We start from the raw sequence: 22,987 nt of genomic DNA, 5'->3' as shown, positions 1-22,987 counted from the left end.
GCAGAGCCCCTGCGCTGGCACCGCACGCTACGGTGGCTGGAGCAGAGGCAGTCCCTCGTCCAGCAGCGCCTGCTGCGACCCCGCTGCCGGGCACGGGGCGAGAGGAAGGAGGGAGGACTTCCAGTTCTTCCACAAAGAGCACAGTGGTGTTATTAGGAACTGTCCCACAGCTGAAACTGGAGAAAGCAGCAAGCTGAGCAGCAGCAAAACATATTCCCTGTTTATTTGCAAGAAACATTGTTTAAAAAAATTACTTTTAGTCATAATCCAAGTAAAACTGCAATCAACAAACATTGTTAAACCAAAGTTCAGACAGGTTGGGCAGCCCCTGCTACACAGACGAACGAAGGAAAGATTTAAGAGCAAACTATTTTAAAACTAGATCGCAACATTTGCCTCAAACATCCTAACCAGTGTTTGAATATGTTAAAGAAGAAAACAAAATCAAGTGAAGCTGATGGTTCATTTAACAGCTGTCTCAGCTTTTAACTTCCACACATGGGTAACTTGTAGCCAGCACCTCTAATTGTGAAATCATAATGCATAGCAATGCAGAAACCTTCCCCAGCAAGGTCAGCCCCGCTCACGGTGCTCGCGTAACAAACCAGCAGTGATAGTAGTGACGCCACGGGAGAGGAGGAGAGGGTGGCCAGGGGTTTCAAAGAAACGCGTTTGCTGTGCATGCACACGCCTTGGGACAGGCCTGCGTTAACGGAGCACTGAAGCAGACAGCCCGCCCCGTCTCTGGGTCTGTGCTGGGCCAGAAGTTCCTGCTGTCAGCCTGGGAGGGTCTCCCGGCCTCCGTCAGCTGCACAGGCCCTCGCGCTCCCACGAGGCCGGGGTGCGGTTGCTGGGCACCCCTGTTCCTCGCAGCCCTGCGACGGTGAGGGCTGAGCGGCACCAAGGGTTAACACGTGGAGCGAGGAAGAGCACTGCACGGCCAGGGAATACTAATGGCAGCCAGAAGTCTAACAGGAGCTTGCGCTATGCTCTGTCACAAACCTGCACTCGGTGATGACAAATGACTAACGAGCGAGGAAGCCGTCCTAACCCAACCGCTCGGCGCGGAGGGAACGCCACAGCCCACCGCAAAATCCAGCCTTCACGGGTGGTGCTGCCAGCTGACTAAAGCACCCCAACCCAAACGTTTGTTACCCCCCAGTGAAATGTAAGGACGAAGAAAATATCCTGGGCTAAGCAAATGTGCGGGCGGTAACAGCTGCACAGATTTTAATTCCCTCTTCTGTAACAAGAAGCCAGCCTTGCTTGAAAGCACACTCTGCCTCTCCTGAGGGGTACCGAACTCTGCAGCAATGAACTCCTGATGGCTGAACCTCCGCACCCGGCCCCAATCTACTGCAGGGGGGACTTCCCCAGGACAGGCAGGAGCAAAAGGCTCAAAAAGCACAAGTCCCAAGGACCAGAATCAGCGAGAGTCCGACAGCTCTCCTCTAACAGCACAAACCACTTTCAGGCAGCCCCAGGACCACATCCGATCGATCCCCGCAGCTTCAAAACCTCATTTTCTTGTAGTTTGCTCATCTTACATCCAAATGAAGGGAAACGCATCAGAGAGTGGTGTCACCCAAGAGTTAAGTGTCTCGCCATTCGTACAGCTCGCAACAGTGGCCGCAGCCAGCGCTGGGCTGTGCCCCTTTGAGGCACACTGTGGGGAGCATCCCGGTGTCAGCCATCCCCGTGTGTGGTCCCAGGCGGGCCCGGAGGGAAGGAGCCGTTGGGAGAGCGGGCGCAGGAGCAGCCCGGGAAGGGGAAGCCTGGCTCGGAGCACCAGCTGCGCACGAGACAGACAAGCCGGCGGGTGGCCCATGCCGTGACGCAGGCAAGCGAGAGGCAAGCCCCGTGCCTGGCGGAGTCGGGAGGGCAGGAGGCTAATGCCTCGGTACTCGGGAGAGCAGCAGGCTCCAGTGCTGGTGCCTGAGGAAGACAGCTGATTGCCCAGAAAAATAAACTTAGCAGCAGCCATGACTACATTCAGCAAGGGAACATTCCCTCACATTCAATAGTGTTTAATCTTCATCTAGCTCAACACAAATCAGTAGTGCAGCAATATAAATACAACTGAGGAAGTTAAAGCCTTTTGGCTTTCATAGCTCAAAAAAAAAGCCAATGAAACAAGTTTCCAGTTTTTAAATTAAACACAAAGAAAGGCAATAAACTGCCCATCCATCCCGAGAGGAGCAGTGGCATCCTTCATGCCAGCAAGAGGCTGATTTCTGCCCGAGGACAGGGGTGCAACTCATGAAAGCAGCACGGTGAGCTGAAGGAGCGGGTATGGGAGAGGACCGCCACACACCTGCCTCCCCGAGCCCAGGCAGCAGAGACAGCCAGCCACTCGCTGCTGGCACTCACCATGCGATGCCCTCGGGTACCGAGAGTTCCCTTTTCCACCAACTAAAGGACACCAAGTGTGTACTTCGCCCTGCATTACGAGCACGCAGGGCTCTTCAGCCGTAACAACGGCCGCTAAGCTGCCAGCCAGAAGGAGCAGCCAGCTGCTGGGGACTATCAACCCCTGCTTCCCTGGGTTGTGCAAATTTTAAGGAAAAAACCCCACAGTATATAGCATTTCATAACTGAGATATGGTTAATGTCCAGACTCACGGACGGCTTGGCGACCAACAGAAGGTGCTGGGGCCACTGAACAACATCTCACAGCTTTGGAATTAAGCCAGACATTAGACACAGGTACCGAAGGTGGGTGTCCCCTCCCAGCTCTGGTACCCAGCAGGAAAGCTTGCTGTAGGAGGGGGTCTCCTAGCCCAGCCAATTACCATGGACAGGTCAGCTTCTCACATCTGAACAGGCACCATGTCATCAACACTCCCAGTGAGAAGAGCCTGATGGGAATTTAGAACAGCTACAAAACCCTCTGCTACCTGCAAGCTGATGGAGTGTGACCGTAGTGTTTAGATTCCCCCTCCTCTACACTCCAAAAGCAGCCAAGTGCATGTGAAAGGACAAGTCTAAACTAAAATAGTGCTTAAACCATTAGGGAAGGTGGGAGTAAAAGAGAAGAAAGCTGTTCGACAGCAAAAGTAGCCCACGGTAGGCTACTGGAGCCTGAAGGGAGCTCAGAGCACAGCTCAAAGCACAGCCTTGACCTTCGTTCTCCGAGGAGCTCCCAAGGCAAGCGAGCTGGAAGTCCATGGGCGTTTCCTCCGCTGCAGTCTGCGGGGGGCTAGGAGGGTCCTGCACATTCACAGTTGCTCCAAGTGGTTCTGTCCTGCTGCTCTCCAGATGCCAGCTCTGTCTTTTCTGACGCTTCGCCCGGGGTTCACAGTTGCCTTCTCCTCCCTTTGATTTCTCTTGAAGCTCAAATTCAAGTACAACCAGTTTTAACTGAATGAAAAGAAACCCACAAAACAAAGTTATTTTCTGTGAAACGAGTTAGCAGCGTTGTCCTAATCAAACTGGCCTCCAAAGGCCCTAGGAGGATAGTGACGGGAGTGGCCTTTCCCACTGAGCTCCAGCAAAAGGCCGCCTGAGGGGAGCTATAGGATTTCCTCCCTCTGGTTCTTGGGATTGAGCATCACTTGTCCATTGCGCAAGGAGCCATTCTGGCTACGGAGCAGTTTCCCTTTTTCACGGTCAGGCCACGTGAAGATAGCTTCATCGCTGTCCAGTTCAGACTCCGAGTGCATCAGGCTAGTGTTGAGGACCTGGGCTTTCTGTCTGCCACCTTTGAAGGACAGAGATTCTCGGGTTAGAAATACTTTTAATACTGGTCAACAACCTCACCTTATTCCATTCCCCCTTCAGGTCTCCTTTTCCTATCATGTCAAAGGGACAGCCTAACAGACCTTCCTGTGTCTGTCACTTATTCCCACAAATGCCAAAGCGATCCTGTTTCAGATACTTTGGCATGACAGAGGTCACAAAGACACTTCGAGATAATGCAAAGCACAACAAACAGGTAGGAGAGCAAATTACGTTACCAGAAGGGGCTGTGAGTATACGTGGGAGCTTTGTTTTCCTGACCTTGCTCGGGGCATTGCCTAGAAAGCTCTCTGAGTGCTAACGGCAGTAGTAGAGAGAATATGCAGGTGTGCGAGGGAAGATCACTACGTTCTTACTACCCTCCCTACCCTCATCTCTGCTTCTCTTGCCTGCAAGAGAAGAGAGATAAATTAGCTGGCTGAATTTAGATTAATGCACAAGGACAGGAGAGAGACATTTACTGATATTGTCAGCAGAGGAAATACTTAAATTTAGCTTTTCCTTAATGGAGAAATGCAACATTTCCTCTGTTAGCAGAATGCTCCCTGGATGTATCTAGCAGGGAAGAAGACTTTAGTCAGCAGCCAGCCTCGGAAGAAGCAAGATGAGTTTAGTTACCAGAGAGCAAATGGCTGAGGCACATTTGCTACAGACTGCAGAACAATGAGCCCTTTATTTAACAGTGGGGCTCTTCTGTGCAAGGTGACAGATGGTCAGATTAAAGCAGAGCTGGGTGCTGAAGGAGGAAAAAACACCCAGTTTTTCTTCAAGGGTATCTGTATTTGTGCAGTTGGGATGGCCAGGTTCTCAGAGGAACTGTCTGATCAGCTCTGTCGCTGCAATGCCCTCCAATGCTGCTGTTAGGCACTGTTCACTTTTCTGGAACATCATTAAATGGGATAATACTAGGATGAGCAATTGTTTTCCCCTAGCAAACAAGAATCAGGGACTATTTTCCATGCACAGCTAAAATAACCACTCCTCTAAACAAAACCAGGACACACACTCTTATTTGGAACACGTATTTCAGCAGCTGAAGTGCTCCCCGGCATTTGGAGGGGCTGTGCTTTGCACGTACTTTCCCACATCTCCCTCCTTTCCTGGTCAGTCAGCAGGTGACCACGGCTCCACTCGGTTCAGGTATCAGATACCATCACAGCAAAAATGCTCCAGCCTGAAATAACTCAATGATCTTTGCAAGGCACCTGACGAGCACCCTCGAGGACAGCAATGCAGACAGGAAAATGCTGGCTAAGACCATTGAAGACAAATGACTGCCTTTCTGGAATGGGCCAACGGGCCTGTAGCCACACAGAGCACTGAGACTTCGTGGGTCTCCCCCCTAAGATAATTCTGCTTCCTGGAAAAATTAAAGGATGAGCTAAAATGTGAAACTTTCAGAGCCTTATGCTCACAAGGGCAAGAATGAATAAATCTACGAACAAGTCATTTGGGATGGGAGAATATGGCGGCAGAAATAAACATGACTCTCTCCGGTCCATGAGTATTTTCAGGCTGCTTCCACGTGCCCCTTTGCTTACCAGCCAAAGTCGATCAGTTTAGTGAAATGCTTAGTGACACTGAATTCGTGCTTTGCTGTGGAGGAAGGAATTGCATATTGGCAAGAGGCAAACTACCAGAACCCGGTGGAAGACTATTTAGAGCAAGAGAAGTTATAGTCAAGACCCAGTTTTGGGCTTCTGCACAGCTTACATGCATCCACTTAACTACTTCTCTGATAGGAAGTGGAGACATCAGGACCAGGCCAGTTTCAGCCTCAATTTCTAAACCAGAGAGTTAGACAACTTGACTAAATACCCTGTCCACAGATCTGAAACAAGCTCTTAGATCTTCTGAAATTCATCTGTCAGCACCTAACATCATGCTTGTTTCACTCAGTGATTTTTAGTCCACTGAGGAAGAGCGTTCTTATTCAGCATTCTGGAAACGCTGAGCTCTTCCCTCTCATGTTTTACCTGCTTTGGGATTTGGTTTTAACTCCAGGCTTTCTTGATCCGTTGCATCCAAAATCTTGTATTTGCTTTTTCTTTTGGATTTTCCTTTTCGTCTAAAGGGGAAGAAAAGGAATTAAGATGCAGACCATTTCTAAAAAAGCCAGAAGAAAAAACAACTCTGATCTTCAAAGCTAGAGTACTTGCTTATTTCAGATTATGTTCATATCAGAAAGCAAAACATTAAAAACATTGCTTTAGTTGCATGTTTATAGGCTAATCCAAATCTTGCTTCTTAACTGAACCCAGAGTCCTAGGACTTCAGCATTTCACTTGAAACACTAAGTTACAAAAACTAACATCCCAGGGCTAAGCAGATGACCTGCTGGGACGATGGGTTTGAATCTTTCACCTCCTAATGGAGCTACTTGGCTCTGAAGCACTGATACAGTGGGGGTTATGGCCTCAGTCCCACCTCTTGCAACAGCAGATCACCATCCAGGATAAGATTCCAAAGGCAACCACAATGACGAAAGATGCAATGATCACATACAGCACACTCCACTCTGAAAGCAAAACACCCCAGAGATAAAGACGTTTTGGCACCTCATACAGTTGACAGTGTGCGTTTAGATGACTATTCTTGAGAAAGAAAAAGGCAGGCCTGACCCTTTGCAGAATTAGAGGCTAGCATCCGTCCCTGACAGCACCACTAACTCACCTACAGGAGCCAGAGGCTTGAGATCCAGTGTGCGGACTCGCTGCACAAGGGCATTTTTCAATGTGTGTTGATTTATAAAATTGGCTTTCCTGTGGCAGGAAAGCCTCTGTAGGGGCACAACAGAAAAGAGGTGTGATTTATACACTAAGAACGGACTCAACTCTTAGTGAGTTTTCACCGAGAGGGTGTGAAGAGGAGTCACTTCCCTACCAAGTATCACCTGCCTGGAAGGTAACATGTAGCGAGGCCAGGGCAGGGACTATCTCCTTGTGTGAGCATCATCTCAGAGGTACTGGGAGAAAGCAGGTACCTGTCACTCTGCCTACCCTGGGTTTCAAACACTGTTTGCTTTCCAAAGATGAACAATCCCAGGGAGGTTGCACATACCACAGTTGCTTTCGCCATCCCCCATCTGCACCCTGATGAAGTTCTCCATCCAGAACGGGTCACAGACGCAACGCTTGGTGAAGGAGTCACAGCGACCATGTTCAGAGCAGTTCAGCTGACACGCTAGGGACCAAAACCAGCAAGGTGAACTAAATGACTCGCACATGAAGCAAAAACGGGACGGTATAGTTCAATACGGCTAACCCCCATAGGCTTTAATTTGAATCTTGTCACTCTGTAGTTCATTCTCTTAGCTTAGCCGTAAGAAGTGCAAACATAAGCACCTAGGTCTCACGCCAAATCAAAAAGTCCCACTTCACTAACAATGTAACACACATAATGTGCTAAGAAAATTTTGCCTAATAAATCAGGATTTTGATATAAAAGTTATGGAATTTGTATATTTATTAAATAAATGTTTTTAAATAAGGTTTTGATTTTCAAAGTCAAACCCAGCCTGTGAGACAGACTACAAGAAACAAATAGAACCTTTAAAGTGACCAAACAGAACTGAAGAGTGGCTTTTGAAGGCCACAAAATCGTAAGATCAAGAAGCCATGAAAATAATTACTCTACATAATTCTAGTTTAAAATATCTAACTGACCAGCACATGATCCTCATAGGATGGAGGGCATAAAAGAAGAACAGCACTAATGTAAACTTGTTTCCCTTCAATCACTTTTTTACATTTCCTTCAGACTGATGTATGTGCTGGAGAGGAAATGAGTATGTTCACAGCTACCAAGATCTGTGGGTTTCTTGTGTTCATTATGACACTCATTTCATTGGCCGTATTCCATTAACACTATATTTTAGTTTCATAAGTATCAATCTGCTTTTGACTTTATGAATTCTTATCTTCCCAGACACATTACAAGTAACCATTTTTATGAAGTTGACTAGTGAATAGTCAGAATCAGTTGGTAAATAACTGATGAGTATAGTCTGTAACAGACTTATTTTTCTGTTTCACATTTCCTAACATATGAAAGCTACTGGAATGAGTGTACGTGTGTGCACATGCAGGTGTTCTTAGCACACATGAAGGTCCTTATTCTTGCAGGCATCTGAGAAGAAGGGAAAAGATGATAGCTCGTACCACATTGACTCTTACTTACTGACTGTGTTAATTTCTAATGCCCGGAAGATGAGGAAGTCTGACTGTTGTTTCCGTAGTTCATTTTTTAGTGTCCAGGCTACCTCTCGTCCTTTGAATATCTGATGGGGAGGCTGGTTCTGTACAAAAAACACCATCTTCGTGCTGGAAGTCAGATGAAAATGATTATCTGCTGCTTCTCCAAACATCAGGTAGAGAGCCATTCTCCCCAGTTTGTCATTAGAGGGAGGTATTCAGAATCCCAAAATTTATTTGGAGGCCAGACTTCTGGCTCCATCTTGAAAGCAATAACGGTAGAGCTGGTCATACAGCAGAAAACCCTTCGGGACATCTGATACATCCATATTTTCAAAGCTAGGGCTAGACTGTTCTTGGCTTTGCTAATGGTTTGCTAATCAAGCACATTTTTGCATATTCATGCTAAGCATGCAAATCCCCAAACTTTAAGGTCCTGCCATTTTCATAATCTCCTCCCTCCTTCACTGTGGGATCCTTAGACCTTACTACACGTGGAACTTGGGGGCTCATTTAACTGCTCAGCACAGAGCTGCAGCATCAAAGACGACAGCGAAGGTTTACAGTCTTTTGCAAAGCTTAGTTTGAATGCGCAACATGTTATAGCCAGAAAAAAGCACAGGTGTAGAGGATACTGTATTCTGCATCTCTTATTGCATTAACTTTATGATAGAAGAACTTGCTCCCCGAGGCTTGCTAGCCTTGCAGAGCCCTGTGTATCCTTCAGATTCACAAAACGATGCATGGGTGTTTCAGACTTATTACTACCAGTGAGCCTATGAGTCAAAAGGATATTAGTGAAGTCCTCAGTATGTGAAAAAACCAGCAGCTGGGGGAAAAAAGATATTTTTTAAACAGTACAAGTTACTTTGATAGTTGAGGCAAAAATGGGATCTTAAAGCCATCTGTCAGAAAATGATCCATGCTTTTTTATAACACTTCCCACTCTTTTGTCTACTCAATAAATATGTAAACAGATGAAGCATTAATTACAAGAATCCCTTACTTGCCTTACTCAGTGAAGAACAGTGGCAACTGGCCTGGTCATGGCAGAGATAGAAAGGTAATATTACAACAGAAAGTGCTGGCTCTTCTGTTCTGAGCTCTTTAGGTTTGCACGGACAATGAATTCAGATTTTACTGCTGCAGCAGGCAATGTGGACACAAAGGAATCGATACGTTACTGAACTCAGGAAAGTCTAAAGTATAACTGCAGATTTATTGCTGACTTGCTGCATGATTTTAAGCACATCCCTTAAATCTTTTTTGGTGCTTTATCTACCTTAAAACTACTCCTGTTTTAGTAAAAAATAAGTGCAATATTGCATTTGCAGATTACCGCTCTGCCTAAGCTTGTTACCATGCCACTCACATGCATGTTCAGGCATCCTCAAACACAGCTACGGTAAGGACGGACTGCTGTTAGTATGGAGGTACGTGCAGCTGTTGCTGTGACAACGCTACAGCACCAGTTGCTGAAGTTTTCTGCAGAACAGGGAATTTCCCAGACCAGCCATTTGTGCAGAGGTGGAAAGCTGAACTCGGTCAGCTACTTTCATGCCAAAGCAGCATTGGCAGGATCCAGCCGGGCTGAACCATCCCTTGTATGACTTGCTGGTTGCTGTACTTGGAGCTGAGCAACACCATCCAGGCAGGCAACATGACCCTGGGCTACAGCCCTGCCTATAAGCAAGCTTCCACTTGATCAGAAGAGACCAGCTGTATTGTAAGCTAAATAGCAATCAAAACCAAGATTTCCTTATCTCTTCAAACAAAAATTACATAGGTTTTCAACATTCTATTTTACATTAAATTGAAGCAGTTGTGTAGGCAGTCAAGCTAATGTAAAACTACAAAGTTGGCATACAGGACTACTGCTAAGGGGCTTGCTCCACCACCACCACCTCTGGTGTGGCGTCAGCGTTTCATCAAACTACTCCTGTACCAAGCTCATTATTTGTCCAGTTATAAGTCACAGCTGTAGAACATCCTTCAGATAGTCTTCACAATTTTCAAAACCGAATCAGATTAGTTCTTATTTTACAGATGTGGGGGGCAAAGACTAATGTCTTAAAAGCAGCAGCCATCAGCTTTTGAGGATAACGCAGCATATCCAGAGGGGAAAGACACCCAAGACCTGCTTGGCAACACACCTTCTCTGACCCAGGCAAGCAGGAATTATCAATTTTAAGCAATGTTTCGACATGTTCTGATTGTCTAATCGGCTTCCCAAGAGAAAACACACCTTGGTTTACCAAACCCTCAAGCAATCCCCCTCTACATGGACACTCACAGACGAACCCTACCTTTGTTCAGTGTACGGCTGGATCTTCTGCACAGTGATGTCCGAGTCGAGGACCCCCAGCAGCACACCTATTTGTCGGATGAACATGCCCTTCTGCCTCTCAGTCAGCTGGCTGACATTAACATCCAGAATTATCTCCACAAGGTTATTTTTCCTAGGATCTAGTGAGAATGTAGATAATACAGATCTTTAGAACTTCTATTTAACAGTCTGGGTACAAGTCAGGTTTCTAGTATCTTTCCAGAATGTTTCTGCTTTGAACACAAAATTACAGAATCTCACTGTAGGAAGGGATACAAGTCTATGACTTTCACAGGTAACAGCAAGCAGTAAGAGTCAGCCCGCAAGAATCACGTGAAAATACAATCACATCCCCCCAAACTTTTGACCTTTTCAGTTCTGAGCTAGACTAGACTACACACTTTATCTCAGACCACTGTATCCAGACAAAGAGAGGGCTCGCTAGTGCACTGTAGGCAAAGGTGGTGCAGCACAAAATCCAGACTGACCAGGTTTGACTTCCACTGTAGTCCTTTCCGTATCGCTCTCTCCTTTGGCATCTGTTACTCTGAGGTGGAACGTGTAGGTCCCTTCTACCAGATTGGACAGGAGAAGGACAGGATGATGGTCTGAATTATTTAAGACTTCCTGGAAGGCAGAGCAAAATAATTATCAGGAAACAAAGCATCAAACTAGCATGATATATCATCATACTGAAGGATATCACTAAAAGGCAACAGGTGCAACAACCAGCTTTACATTTCCTCAGGAGCTGTCAACACTACCTCTCACTGACTTTTGTGATGCTGCATTCTGCCATTTAAAAAAAAAGAAACCTCACCCCAGCTGCAGGGCTCCCCTCGTCCCGGGTCCACAAGTAGCTGATAATTCCCTTATCGTCAGAGGACTTCGATCCATCCAACTCAGCTGTATTTGTGGGCAAGGTGATGACAACATTACCAGCAATCTTTGCAACTGGAGGCTTGTTTATTTCTAAGCAAACAGAGAGAAAGCGGTTGGAGAAAAATCTGGTAACGCTCAATCAAGAACTACTGCATTAGATCTCCACTGTAACCCAGAAATCCCTACCTAACCCTGGGGGAGGAGAAGGAAAATGACATAGTGTGGGATTCAGCTGAAGATACTGTTCCTCCAGAAAAGGGTAGACCCTTGACTTACAGAAGGCCATTTCAGTGCTCTCCACATCATTTTTCACCCCGTTCCTTACTCTTAGTGTGCCTCAGAACACAGGTTTTGCTGAACTGCTCAGAGAACTGCTGAACCTGCGTCTCAGGCAACTCCGCTCATGACTGGACATACCTTCTTTGACAATGACGTTGACAGAGCTTTGGCTCTGCAAGTTCCTCTCATCTTTAACTGTCAGAGTAAACTCGTATGTCCCAACCTGAAGGCCTGTTACAGTGGCAATGCTGCTGTTGGCATTCTCCAGCTTGACACCATCTGGGCCCCTAACCAAAGCACAAGAGGATCAGTTTAAGCTTTGCACAGACCACGGGAGCTAGCCTCACACCAAACAGGAGGCTCAAGCTCAAGCAGAGTTTATGGGATGCAAGCAGACAGTTGCCTGGAAATACAGAGTCCATGACAAAAAGCAAAATTATTTTCTCCAGTTACAGCAAGATAATCAAAAGAGTAAGCGCAGCATCCAGAACAAAAAACAGTTTCTGGTGGTTTAGTGTTTTGGCTATTTTTAAACCAGGGGAGCACTGATACCAGCATTTAAGTAGGGTTTACAAAAAGTGGTACTTTCAGCAAAACTGGCTCATGTGAACTGCACAATAAGCCAAGTTTTTAAGAAAATGTATAAAGCAAAAATAGTTCCTTCATTTACAAAAGCTTTGCACAGACTTTGCATTAACAGAAAAAGCTACTGCAAATTGCTTATAGGCTTTTTCCTGAATTTCCTGAAGCACTTCAGGGAATTTAGAGTCTGAAGGAAAGCATGACAATGAGAAGAACACTGCCTCATTCAAACATACTGCAAAAGGATCAAGTTAGAAGGCCCTGCTGTTACTTGATTACAAGAGTCAGTCTCTTCATATGGCCAAGACCACGTTACCCTGCTGTGATTGGAACATGGCTGGTCTCCTTTACATGCCACAGCCATGCTGAGAATGGGAATCAGGCCTAGAGATGAAGGCAAAGGTATTTCTAATGCTCAAACAAAACTCCACCTCTCTCCGACTACACATAAATCCTTGTCTCATTCTAGTCATTGGTGAAGCTTGTCAGGCCTGACGTGACCAGGATTTAACACAAGGGAGGTATGTGGGGCTGTGTCTTGTTTTAAATGAAAGGCCTATATACTTGCATAAGAACAGTCTGAAAGATGATACACACTGCGTTTTTTCCCAAAGAAAGGAGACTATCTTCTGGTCATCCGAGCTCTTGCTGCCATCTAGAGTGGTGCTGTCCACAGGAAGAGTTAATTCTTTATCTGGACCAGCATCCGCCTTTGGGGGCTTATTGTTCTCTGAAAAAGGATTGTAGTATTTTTCATACACATGCCATAAAAGGTGGAGCTTAAAACCACAGCATTAAGAAGTTTCTCCATGATCCCTAGTATATTTCTTGCCCATTATCACAACCTTGTACTCAGAGAAAGTGAGGTTAAAAGCAGGTAAGAGTTCAGATCAGTGGTTAATTCACACATCTGCAATAAAATGAGAATGAAATCTAGGAGTTCTGATTTTTGCTCTCGTTCTCTAAGCATTACTCCACTTTTCCTGCTCCTGTCCCAGGACCAAGCACTGTGGGCAGAGACAGCTGCTTGGAAATACCATCCTGCCATTATGGTGGGATAACGTCAATTAGACTACATTGTGTAAAATAAGCCTAGAAAGGCAATATTCCTAGAAACTTTCTTTTGTTGGTTTATCAGGAATATACCAGCCCAGAACGGTCCTAAATTAGAGCAGCTTTTCTGAAAGCCACACAAAGCTACCGTAAGATCTAGAGTATGTTGAGAGATTGATGCTCGCCTCCAACCCCTGGAATGGAAGTGGCAAAAACAGCTAAAGGGAGCTTACCTGGCTGGACTATCACAGTGACCTCCGCAGTGGACTGGTGCCCAGCAGAATCAGTCACTATTAGCTGGTAAGTGTAATCACCTTCTTGCATTGCAGAGAGCTGTAGGACTGGTGTCCTCACCCCCTTTGAGAAAACATATTCATGTTTTAAGAAGAATGCTTACACAGATGATGATAGAACAGAAGACTGCTTCTAAAATAACTATTATCAGCAGATTCTAGGGGCTTATTATTAACTCCTGCTATGGGGCCAGAAGTCTGTACCGCTTAAGCATGCAAGGCACTTGCAGCTAAATTTATGCAAAGCAACAAGGACACTGTTGTGGAACCAACATGAATAATGCCATATAGGTGTTCAGACCTTTTGAGATTCAATAGCTAGCAACTCAAGCAAAACCTCTGGGGAGCCCTGTGCAAATTATACACATTGTGAACCTGATTCATGGACTTTCTTATTCCATAAATTTGACAGTAGTAATAATCTTTATAAGAAAAATGATGACACAGAAACAAGTTCCAGCTTTTACTGTTTAGGACTGAGGAGTGTCTGGCCAGTATCAGCAAAGTTTAGATTCCAAGGTTCAACTCAAAAGACCCAGTCCACTGTGTTTGCCCAGCTTAGGAAATGGCACAGTGGGTTATCCTGTGCATCTAAATGCCATCCTGACTGACGGTAACCTAAAAGATTACACAGTCTGGCTTCCACATCTGCTGATAGCACTTAGGCATCCCTATTATACCATCATTGATTTAGCTACCACTGATGTTCTGGGAAGTTAGCAACTGAACAGAGAAAGAAGACACTTCCCTAGCAGCCACACAGGTTCAAGAGAGATACATGGGTGTGATCAAGTTGTGCTGAGACCTGTTGTATGGGACATCAGAATCCAAAGCCATCAAGTTCCCTTCTCTCTCAATCCTCCATTCTTGAGCAGTATTTAAAACTGCATTGCTCAAGAAAGGAACCAGGATGTCAGTGAAAACCTCTGGCTAGACGGGTGCACCAGCTCAGCCACTAAGCCAATATCAGCTTCACGTGGATTTAGTTTCAAGTAAATATTTAATTGTCACATGCTTGCTCTGTAGGATTATAAGAAACATTTGCTAACAGTCAATTAAAAATGGTTTGATTATAGAAAAAAAAGCCATCTAGTGAGTAATCCAGGATGAGTATAGGAGACCAGCACTGACCTGCATCTCCATCACCTTCCCTTTGCTGTTAGGGCTGAGCAGCCACTCATAGCTGACAATGCTGTGATCATCGGTGCTCTGATTCCCGTAGAGGGTGATGGAGTTCTGAGGCAGGGTGATCACCTGGTTTGGGCCCGCATTTGCCACTGGAGGATAATCCACTGCTTTGTTCACAGTCAAGTTTGCAGTGGTGGAGTTGCTGGCACCATCTGAGTCCACTACGGTTAGACTGAAGAGGGGAGAAAAAAAAAAGAAGTGAAAGCACTGAAGAGTCTTAACTATCAGAGCTGAATACAAAACACTGGCTGGAGTTAACTGACATGCAAAAAAAGAGTTAGAAATTTAAGACACTTTCAAGGATAGGATAGTAATTTTTTTTCAGGAGTGAGAAAACCCTATGGTTTGAGGTAACTGTGCTTTTCCTGAACAGAAACTTCCCCCAAATGCCCCATTGTCAGCCTCAAAGCGATGCAAGAAATTCAACAGTCAGGTCCATCTCTCACTTGAAATCTACCAACTAGTTCCAAGATAAAACCGTGCAAGTGGAAGATCATCAGCTTTCACATACACAGTTGTGATGGAAAAGACCTCCCTGAGTATGACACTGCCTCCCAATAGAAGACATTTGTTCACATGGACACAGAAGTTCATTACTAACCCACAAATGGCCTGAACACAGTATGCCTCCTCAGGTAGGCTAGTACCACAAAACAGAACTGCTTTTTGCTAAATCTAGATCTGAACATCGATCTGATTAGTTCATATACCAACTGCTTAAGAGGAAAACAGTGTTCAGTTATAGGTACTCAGGTTTATTTTATTTTAAATAGATCTGCTGATGCAGTGCATGGACATCACACCAAAATGCAGACCGAAGGCAAAACATAGAACAAACATTAAAGTAAAATCAGCTACTACATATTACTCAGGTACATGCAGAAAACCACTAGGTCTCATTCACTTATCTGGGACAAACACATTGCATTTAAAAACTGGATTTAAAGACTGCATTTCTTCTTAAGCCTTTACCCAGTTTAGATTTGACATTTCAAGAGACATTTTGTAGTACTGGCAGACCATACGTTCCCTTCTGCCATCATCTTAAACCAGTGCTACAACTTAAGAATAAGAAGTAGCTGGATAGCTTATCTTTTCTGAAGTGAAAAGCTGCGAAACCACCTGAAAGTGTAGGAGTGGAGAGAGAGAGAGAATGTGCATCACAAAAGAGAGTTCTCTCCCTGTTTGGTTTTTTTGGTTTTGGGTTTTTTCTTGGGTTGTGGGGGTTTTTTTTGTTTGTTTTTTAACCAGACCAACACTTCGGGAATCTTGTACATTTTACTCTTAAGAGAACTGATCAATTCTTGCAGGTATAACCTACCTGAATGTGTAATTCCCAGGTACCAGGTTGGTCAGCGTCAATATGGCAGTATCGCTAGAAACTTTTTCCTCCCGCAAAGGACCCTTCAGTTCTTCCCAGTGATAGCTGACAATTTTATCATCATCAGTGCTTTCTGTTTCAATTATGGAAGAAAATGCACATACAAGGAGTTCAAAAATGCTGCACCACAAAACCCAATTGTTCAGTCCCCTACTTCAGTACTGGGCTTAGTGGGCAAAGGCATTTTTGGTCCAAGGCCAGAGGTCTCTGTTATGCTCAGATACCCAAACTGTATGCTCTCCTCTACCCTGTCTCACAGGTATCCTCGAACACCCTTAATCTCAGTCTTGTATGTGTGCTGGGGGAAGACAAAAAACCCAAACCAAAACTTTAACAAAATAATACTAGTTGGGGGTAAGACAACCTGAACATATTTAAAGAAACTCTTGAAAAGCTCTAGTACAGACCAGGATCAGTAAAGGTGGTGCGTTAGCCAACTAATACGTTTGAAGCTTAACGCAAGAGGCCAGTAATTTTGACTGACAGTAATTTTTTTTATTCTAAGCAGTAACCTCCTCTAAAGCTTTTCCTTTTTTAGGAGATTGCCTCAGGCCAAAGGGAAAAGTTTCCAAAGGGAAACATGGAGAGGTGCTGTCCTGTCCATATTCCCCTCTCCTGGCAAGAGAGGCTGATCCTTTCCCCTAAAGTGTGCTTGATAGTGTCACAGCCAGTTCCTCTTAAAACTTTATCCAAAGGGCCAGCCCAGAACCAAACACAGAGAAACCAGGCTTGCTAGACTACTGCATTTGAAACAGCAGGTACTCACGGCTGCCATCAATAACAGTTGAAATGGTTGGCAGTGAAATCTCCTGGAACTGTGGGGACACGATGGCAACAGGAGGTTGATTCACCCGAGGCTCTGCAACAGTAACCGAGCTGTTACAACGACATCTACAGGCAGATCACGATAAAAACCCCTGGCCAAGTAACTGCAAAACTACTCTGCCTTTGTGCACCAGGAGTAGCAAGCAGAATACACATTGCACATCCTCTTCCCTCTCCCCGTGCCCTATCTATCCCCTCAGTCCTGCAGTCAGCATGTCCAGGAGAGGAGTCCCAAGTGTGGAATTGCTGTGCCACACAACTCCAGGACAGCCACCAATCAGACTGACTGCAGAGAACTGCACAATCAACGACAGTGATTCCTGCTTTCACCAAGTTATACACCAATGCGGGGAAACAGGGCTAACAAAAGGGATTTAAAAGAGCAAGGAGGTGAACTGCCACACTAGTGCTCTGGAAACGGCTGCACTGCATCAGTTCTCCCATACCGGGTCAAGCATTCAAGCACAGACCATTCTAACGGAGCAGCACCTAGAGCTTCTTGCCAAAGTTTGGCTGCTGCTCTGAAAAATGAACGATTTTGATGCATGCTGCCAGCTGCAGATTCACTGCTTATAAGGAAATGATCAGCAACAGCATCCAGAAGGCCAGCCACACACTCTTGCTAATTTAGGGAGTGCAAGAGCACTCCTTTGCCCACAAAGGTGGTAGAAAAAGTCTTGCTGAAGTGTGCAAAATAAAGGGGGTTTTGCATAAAAGGAGATGCAGAACCTGTGGTTGCCTCTTTACACAGGCCATCTAAGAAGTGAGACCTGGTGAGACAGTCAGCACGAGCTACTGTATCTACACGAGCTCATCTGCTCATCAATCATGTCTCACAGTAAGGAATGAGATTTGACTTAACCTGCCTGTGGTTGGGAATGATATTCTTTACTGGACAGGGAAGAAAAGAACCTCAAAATAGGCTTCAAACCTCCGGGCTTCTCTTCATTTTTTGCTCCTGCTGCTATAAGCTTTTTACCCAGTTACAGCTAGTTTTTACTGAAGCAGTGGCTTTCCAGGCTGAGGCATTTGCTAAGCACTTTTCTATCAGTATTCCAGCTCTTTTATCGAGTGGTTGGCCTGTATGCAGTATAGCAGAAATAGCTATGTGTATTAGCAATAGTTTCACATCTCAAGAGATTACCTAATACACATACATATATAGTGAGTTCACAGCACAACGGATTTTCAATACGTTAAACCAGGGTCCAGCCAAATAAGCAAAAACACCATGAAACAGGTATGAGACACAGACGAGGTTAAGAAAAGGTACAATTCCACCAACTCACTTGGATTCACTGTTACATTCACGTAACCCTCTCCACGTGCATTTTCCCCATCAACGACGACTTTGAATTCGTACAGACCAACAGTAAGCTGGATGTAAACACAGAAGATTATTTACCTTCGGGATGGTAGCACCTTGTCAGGAGCTCTTAGAAGGTCAAGTTACCATGCTTTGGCACAGTAGCACATTAGCAGCATAAAACACAGGCAATTATGCTTCAACCTATGCATACACAGCAAAGGATGGTTTTCACGCCAAAATGGTATTACGTATCTTTTAGTTTACAATGGCTGTGCAAAAAGCAAATACTAATATTGCTTTCTACCACAGGTGCCACAGGATTGTCAGTCAAGCTTTATTTTCTAGCAACAATAGGCAAACAGAAGAGAGATAACAGAGATTAGTTCAGGTTGTCTGGCCACAGGAATCTGTACTAGCAGATTGCATTTGAGATGAGAAAGGCTACATGTAAGAGAAGCAAATCTCTTCTTGTGTGTTTTTACAAAGGAAAATATTTCTCCTCTTCCTTCTAGGTGACATGAGTCAGGCAGTCACCCCTTCATCATTCACTGTTGAACCAAGATGAGAGAGCAAAGGACTAGGTGCTGGACAACAAACATGGTATCCAAAAGGCTGAAACCCTGACAGAGACAGACACGCTCTTTTCGAAGGGCTTTTCCCTGCATGATATCGTGACTAAAGCCTGTAGATTTTTTTCCGAGTGCAGCAGAATCCAAGATGCTCAAAGGAATGTCTCATAAATACGGAACTGTATATTCACACAATATTTAAAGCCATTCCCTTGTTAAGAATCCCCGCGTGCAGAAACCAGCAATCCTTTCACTATTCGAGTTTGTCTAAAAGCGGCAGCCAGGGACATGCTACAAGGTACTCCACAGCTCTCGTTAACGGAATCAGTAAGTCCCTTTTTCAGTGGGTAGTACAAGGCTTCAGACCTGAACAGACCACCACAGTGTTTCAGTAGCAGAAATATTCACAACCCTTCGTTAATGTTAAATTGTGCCATTTGTATGGCTTGACACACTGCTTGTAGGCAGGTTTTAGATCCTGAAATCAATTTCTTCTTTCCCTCATGCCAGATCTATCTCCTTTTCATAAGAGACTTAGAAGAGGGCTGGCAGTCAAATGTTGGCTGCCTGCCCATCATGCAATTTCCTATTCATCCTGAAACCACATACAAGTCTCTTCTGGCTGCCAGGGTCCCCATCTTCTCCACTTGGCATTTAACACAACAGGATACAAAGCAGCAAAAGCTTTACCTTAGATAACTTAAGGGTCTGGGAGCGCTTCCCTTCCATTTCTCCACTGTAGTCTTTTGGATGAGTAATCAATTCCCACTCATAGGAATAAGTGGTTCCTTAAAAAAAAAAAATAAAGGGCCAGACATTAGTTTTTAAAAGACTGCCTTTCTGCCATGCCAAAGAAAAGCAAAGGTATTAAACATTTACAAGGCACATTCTGCTGCACTATGGAGAAATGAGACAGCTTGGAATTTGGGCTGCAGCTTTTTGGGAATATACCCAGGAAAAGAGACAATCTGCTTCTAAACACATTTACTCTGGAGCCAAAACCCATCTTTCAGCCTCCAAGGCATTAAAGAGCTTTGGAACAATCACAGCTCCAGGATAGTAAGAGAGAAAAATTGTGCCCTCAAATCCTGCAGACACAACATAATGCCAGTTTTTGAAGAGGAATGCATCTCATCTATCCCTGCTGCTGCACAACACTTAACATGCTTGTCCCTCCTCTGCAGTCTCTCACTGCCACTGTGGACAGAGCTACAGATAAGAACTTTACAAATACCTGTGAACAATTTGCATGATGAAATGAGGTGTATAGAAATGTATTTGTCAGCATGTCAACCCCCAAATCAGATTTCAATCCACCAAATGAGAGATCACTTGCTAAGACAGCTTGTGACCCATCAGCAAATATCACGAATAGATGCTGAAGCTCCACTGCTTCCTCACATACCATTTTCATAATATGCCATCTCCAAAATCTAATGACTTTGTAGCCTTTTCAATGTTTTTTTGTGTCTTGCTATTTTCTGTGAGATGCAGCATGAGGTAATAGCACAGGATGAAAAATTTCTACAGGAAAGTGTTCTCTGACAAAAGATGTTTTCAAGATTGTCCTTATTTAATGCCATACATAATGCCTATTTGCCATTTGACCATCACAAGCCCTCAGCAGAATTCCCAGGGAAGTCTTACGAGGTGGTGGTTCAGGAAGCACAAACGCATTCAGCTGAACTTCATTCTTTGGCAGGGTCACTTCAACGCTGTCTCCAGCGGAAACTACCAGCTCCTTCATAACTGACAGGGAGAAACACAGAATTGAAAGAGGAACAGGAAAAAAAATTAAATACATACATAAAAACCGCCTTGGTTCAGAGTCTGTGGAATAAAAACCAGCTACAAATGGCTGTATTTTGTAAACATCCCGTCACTCAATATAGCTCCCGTTTCAGGTTTCACTCTCATTGTTAATGCAAAAGCACTAATGGGGTTTTACAATTTTAAGACAAGCCCAAAATTACTCAGTCCTCTCTCTCTCTCTTTGCAGATGCTGTGCAGCTCCTGCTCCTTTTCTAAAGAGCTGAAAGGCGACCCTCGGGCCCTGTACAGGGGAATCTATTCATGCCGGTCCAGCAGGATGGGAAGGGTTTTACCTGGCAGGTTTTCGGCAGAGAACCCAGCTGCAGTCTCGTGGCACAGCAAGACAAACACTGCTATTTACCAAACCGCAATTCCAGTTCTTCACAAATATATGAAGAATCCATGGTATTTCTTTTTTGAAAAACTGCTTGGGGGCTAAGAGATTTTTTTTTTTTTAAAACTGCATAGCTACCATACTGAGTATGGAAACTCAAAATACAAACCTGTTCCTTTTATTTATATTTTCTCTTCAACCCCTGCTTAAGAATTTTCTTGCCATTCCATTTCAAATAAATTGACAGGTAGTTTGTTTTTAAAGACTGCAGGGTAAAGCCTTGAAAACTATGGCCAGTGACATTTTTTATTCTGCTTGTTATTAGCATTAAGGTGACCAGAAAGTTGTACACATTTCTTAAGAATACCTCTCAGCCTCCTCATCCTCCTCTTCCCTTCCTATTTGCTTTATTTTTGTCTTTTTATTATTGGGCCTGGGAATTATGCATAGAAAACAAGAATTAAAGTTGCTTCACCCTAGTTTGACCCTGTCAAAGACAATGTTTCAGAGATACGCACAAAAAATCCACGTTAAAAAAGATGGGGAAAATGTCATTAAGCATTTAGCCTTTCTTCCATCTGTTTATTAGCTACTGGAATTAACCGGTTAACTAAAAGAAAACAAATTCATCAAATTCTTTTTTTCCCTCCTCTAAATTACTCCAGACCCTGGGATAGTATAACTCCATCAGTCTTTCAGCTGCAGAGATGCAAGGCAAAAAGAAATCCGATTTCAGTCGGAAAAAAACCCAAAAAACAACAAACAGACAAAAAACAAAACCCTGCTTGGAAAAACTACCCTTCACGTCATCTTTGTATTATTTATCAAAATAAGAAGGCCCTGGCAATGTTACTTTTCCAACACAAGCCACCAAAAATGTTTAAAATATATTTTCCAGGTTTAGCTGGGGTAAGCCCTTGAAAAGAATACTAACTTGTTAGCACAAGCATCCAATGAGCTTCCTGCCAAATCCATCTTTGGATGCAGCATTTCCTTTACACTTTCCATTTGTTCCCTTGTAAGGGAAAGGAACCCTAAATTTAAGAGAAATTCAGCTGTGAATACTTCAGCAAACTGGATTAACTGAATTCTGAGATATCACACAACCAGTATACACCGTTCACTGTACGCACGCATCCTTACAGGTTGAGCTAGTGGCCTGGGTGAGTTAACAGAGCTGTCCAAAGCGCATTTTGGCTTTTACAGATTTTCAGTAGTTTGTTTTAAGAAGTGCGAACAGAAACATCATTTTGCTGCAAAGCAAAGCATGGGCTAACCGCCAAGTACACTGTTCTCCACGGCTGAACTGTGCATAGACATTTCAGGGACAGAAGAGAAAAGAATCAGTTACACCCGATTTTGAGCAGACATTAAGATTTCTGCTCAACTCAATAGATAGCAGTGTGTCAAGACTACTGAAAGAATGCTTCACAGGACTATGCCTTGCACCAGTATCTCAACTTTCACTCTGGGAATTAAGATATCACCATTACTTTTGAGCTGTTCTGGGAAATTGATCCAATGGTCACACGCAGATTTATGATGCCAAAGCCCCATTCTCAGACCTCATGAGTTAGTGGGGTCCAACCGGCACGTGCGCTGAAGCATGCATCTCAGCACTTTTTCAAAGGTACCGTAATTTCTGAAATTATCTCATATTTTTCAATACTGCAATGGCTTGTCAAGAGAACCTGAACAGATGACATTTGCTGGAGCACTGTGTGTTCTCACCTGGTGTGGTGGCAGTAGTACCTGGTGACGCAGCAGTGCTGGTCTGGATTGTAGACACACTACCGTTTGTGGGAACTCCGCTTGGCACAGAAGTAGCTGTCTGCATCTTCATTGTGCTTTTCACCAGCACGGGGCTGACTGTGGGCAACGCATCTGAGGAGTGAGGATGGACTAAAGCAACATCTGGCTGCCCAGGCTTCTCGGTCTTTCCTGTGGCTGTCAAGCCCTGTGCTACAGGACTGGAGAACGTAGCTAACACTGATGCTTCTGGTGCAGATGTTCCTGTGTGGATCTGTAAAGGAAAAAGTTGTCTTAGATTGACTGAACACTGAATGGCAGCTTTGTTTTACTGTGTTTAAGTTGCACTTCACCTCCTCCAGGTAGGGAGGCTGAAAAGTCCCTGGTTTGTTTTTCCCAGAAGCAGGATGCTTTACTGCTTCCTCTTCTCTCTTCTGAATTGTTTCTCCATGTTCTTTCTCTACAGCAGACAGG

At 44.5% G+C, this 22,987-nt stretch overlaps 1 protein-coding gene across 1 annotated transcript in view; it reads right to left on the bottom strand.

The window, feature by feature from the left end:
- Positions 1-208: 208 nt before the first annotated feature.
- Positions 209-22,987, bottom strand: part of KIAA0319L (KIAA0319 like) — a 41,892-nt gene continuing 19,113 nt past the window's right edge. The window contains exons 4-21 of the mRNA XM_059830974.1: positions 22,496-22,787; positions 20,266-20,367; positions 19,309-19,406; positions 18,030-18,117; positions 16,682-16,774; positions 15,856-15,988; positions 14,478-14,706; positions 13,287-13,410; positions 12,598-12,730; positions 11,557-11,705; positions 11,078-11,229; positions 10,746-10,884; positions 10,238-10,397; positions 7,918-8,060; positions 6,799-6,921; positions 6,166-6,256; positions 5,715-5,806; positions 209-3,700 (exon numbers count right to left, since the gene is read on the bottom strand). Of these exons, the coding sequence (XP_059686957.1) occupies positions 3,513-3,700; positions 5,715-5,806; positions 6,166-6,256; positions 6,799-6,921; positions 7,918-8,060; positions 10,238-10,397; positions 10,746-10,884; positions 11,078-11,229; positions 11,557-11,705; positions 12,598-12,730; positions 13,287-13,410; positions 14,478-14,706; positions 15,856-15,988; positions 16,682-16,774; positions 18,030-18,117; positions 19,309-19,406; positions 20,266-20,367; positions 22,496-22,787 (2,529 nt within the window). The 3' untranslated portion in view covers positions 209-3,512. The remainder of the gene's footprint in view (positions 3,701-5,714; positions 5,807-6,165; positions 6,257-6,798; positions 6,922-7,917; positions 8,061-10,237; positions 10,398-10,745; positions 10,885-11,077; positions 11,230-11,556; positions 11,706-12,597; positions 12,731-13,286; positions 13,411-14,477; positions 14,707-15,855; positions 15,989-16,681; positions 16,775-18,029; positions 18,118-19,308; positions 19,407-20,265; positions 20,368-22,495; positions 22,788-22,987) is intronic.

Source organism: Gavia stellata, chromosome 29 (assembly GCF_030936135.1).
Source record: "Gavia stellata isolate bGavSte3 chromosome 29, bGavSte3.hap2, whole genome shotgun sequence".
NCBI classification, from domain to species: domain Eukaryota; kingdom Metazoa; phylum Chordata; class Aves; order Gaviiformes; family Gaviidae; genus Gavia; species Gavia stellata.
This window is presented reverse-complemented; position numbering and strand designations above follow the sequence as displayed.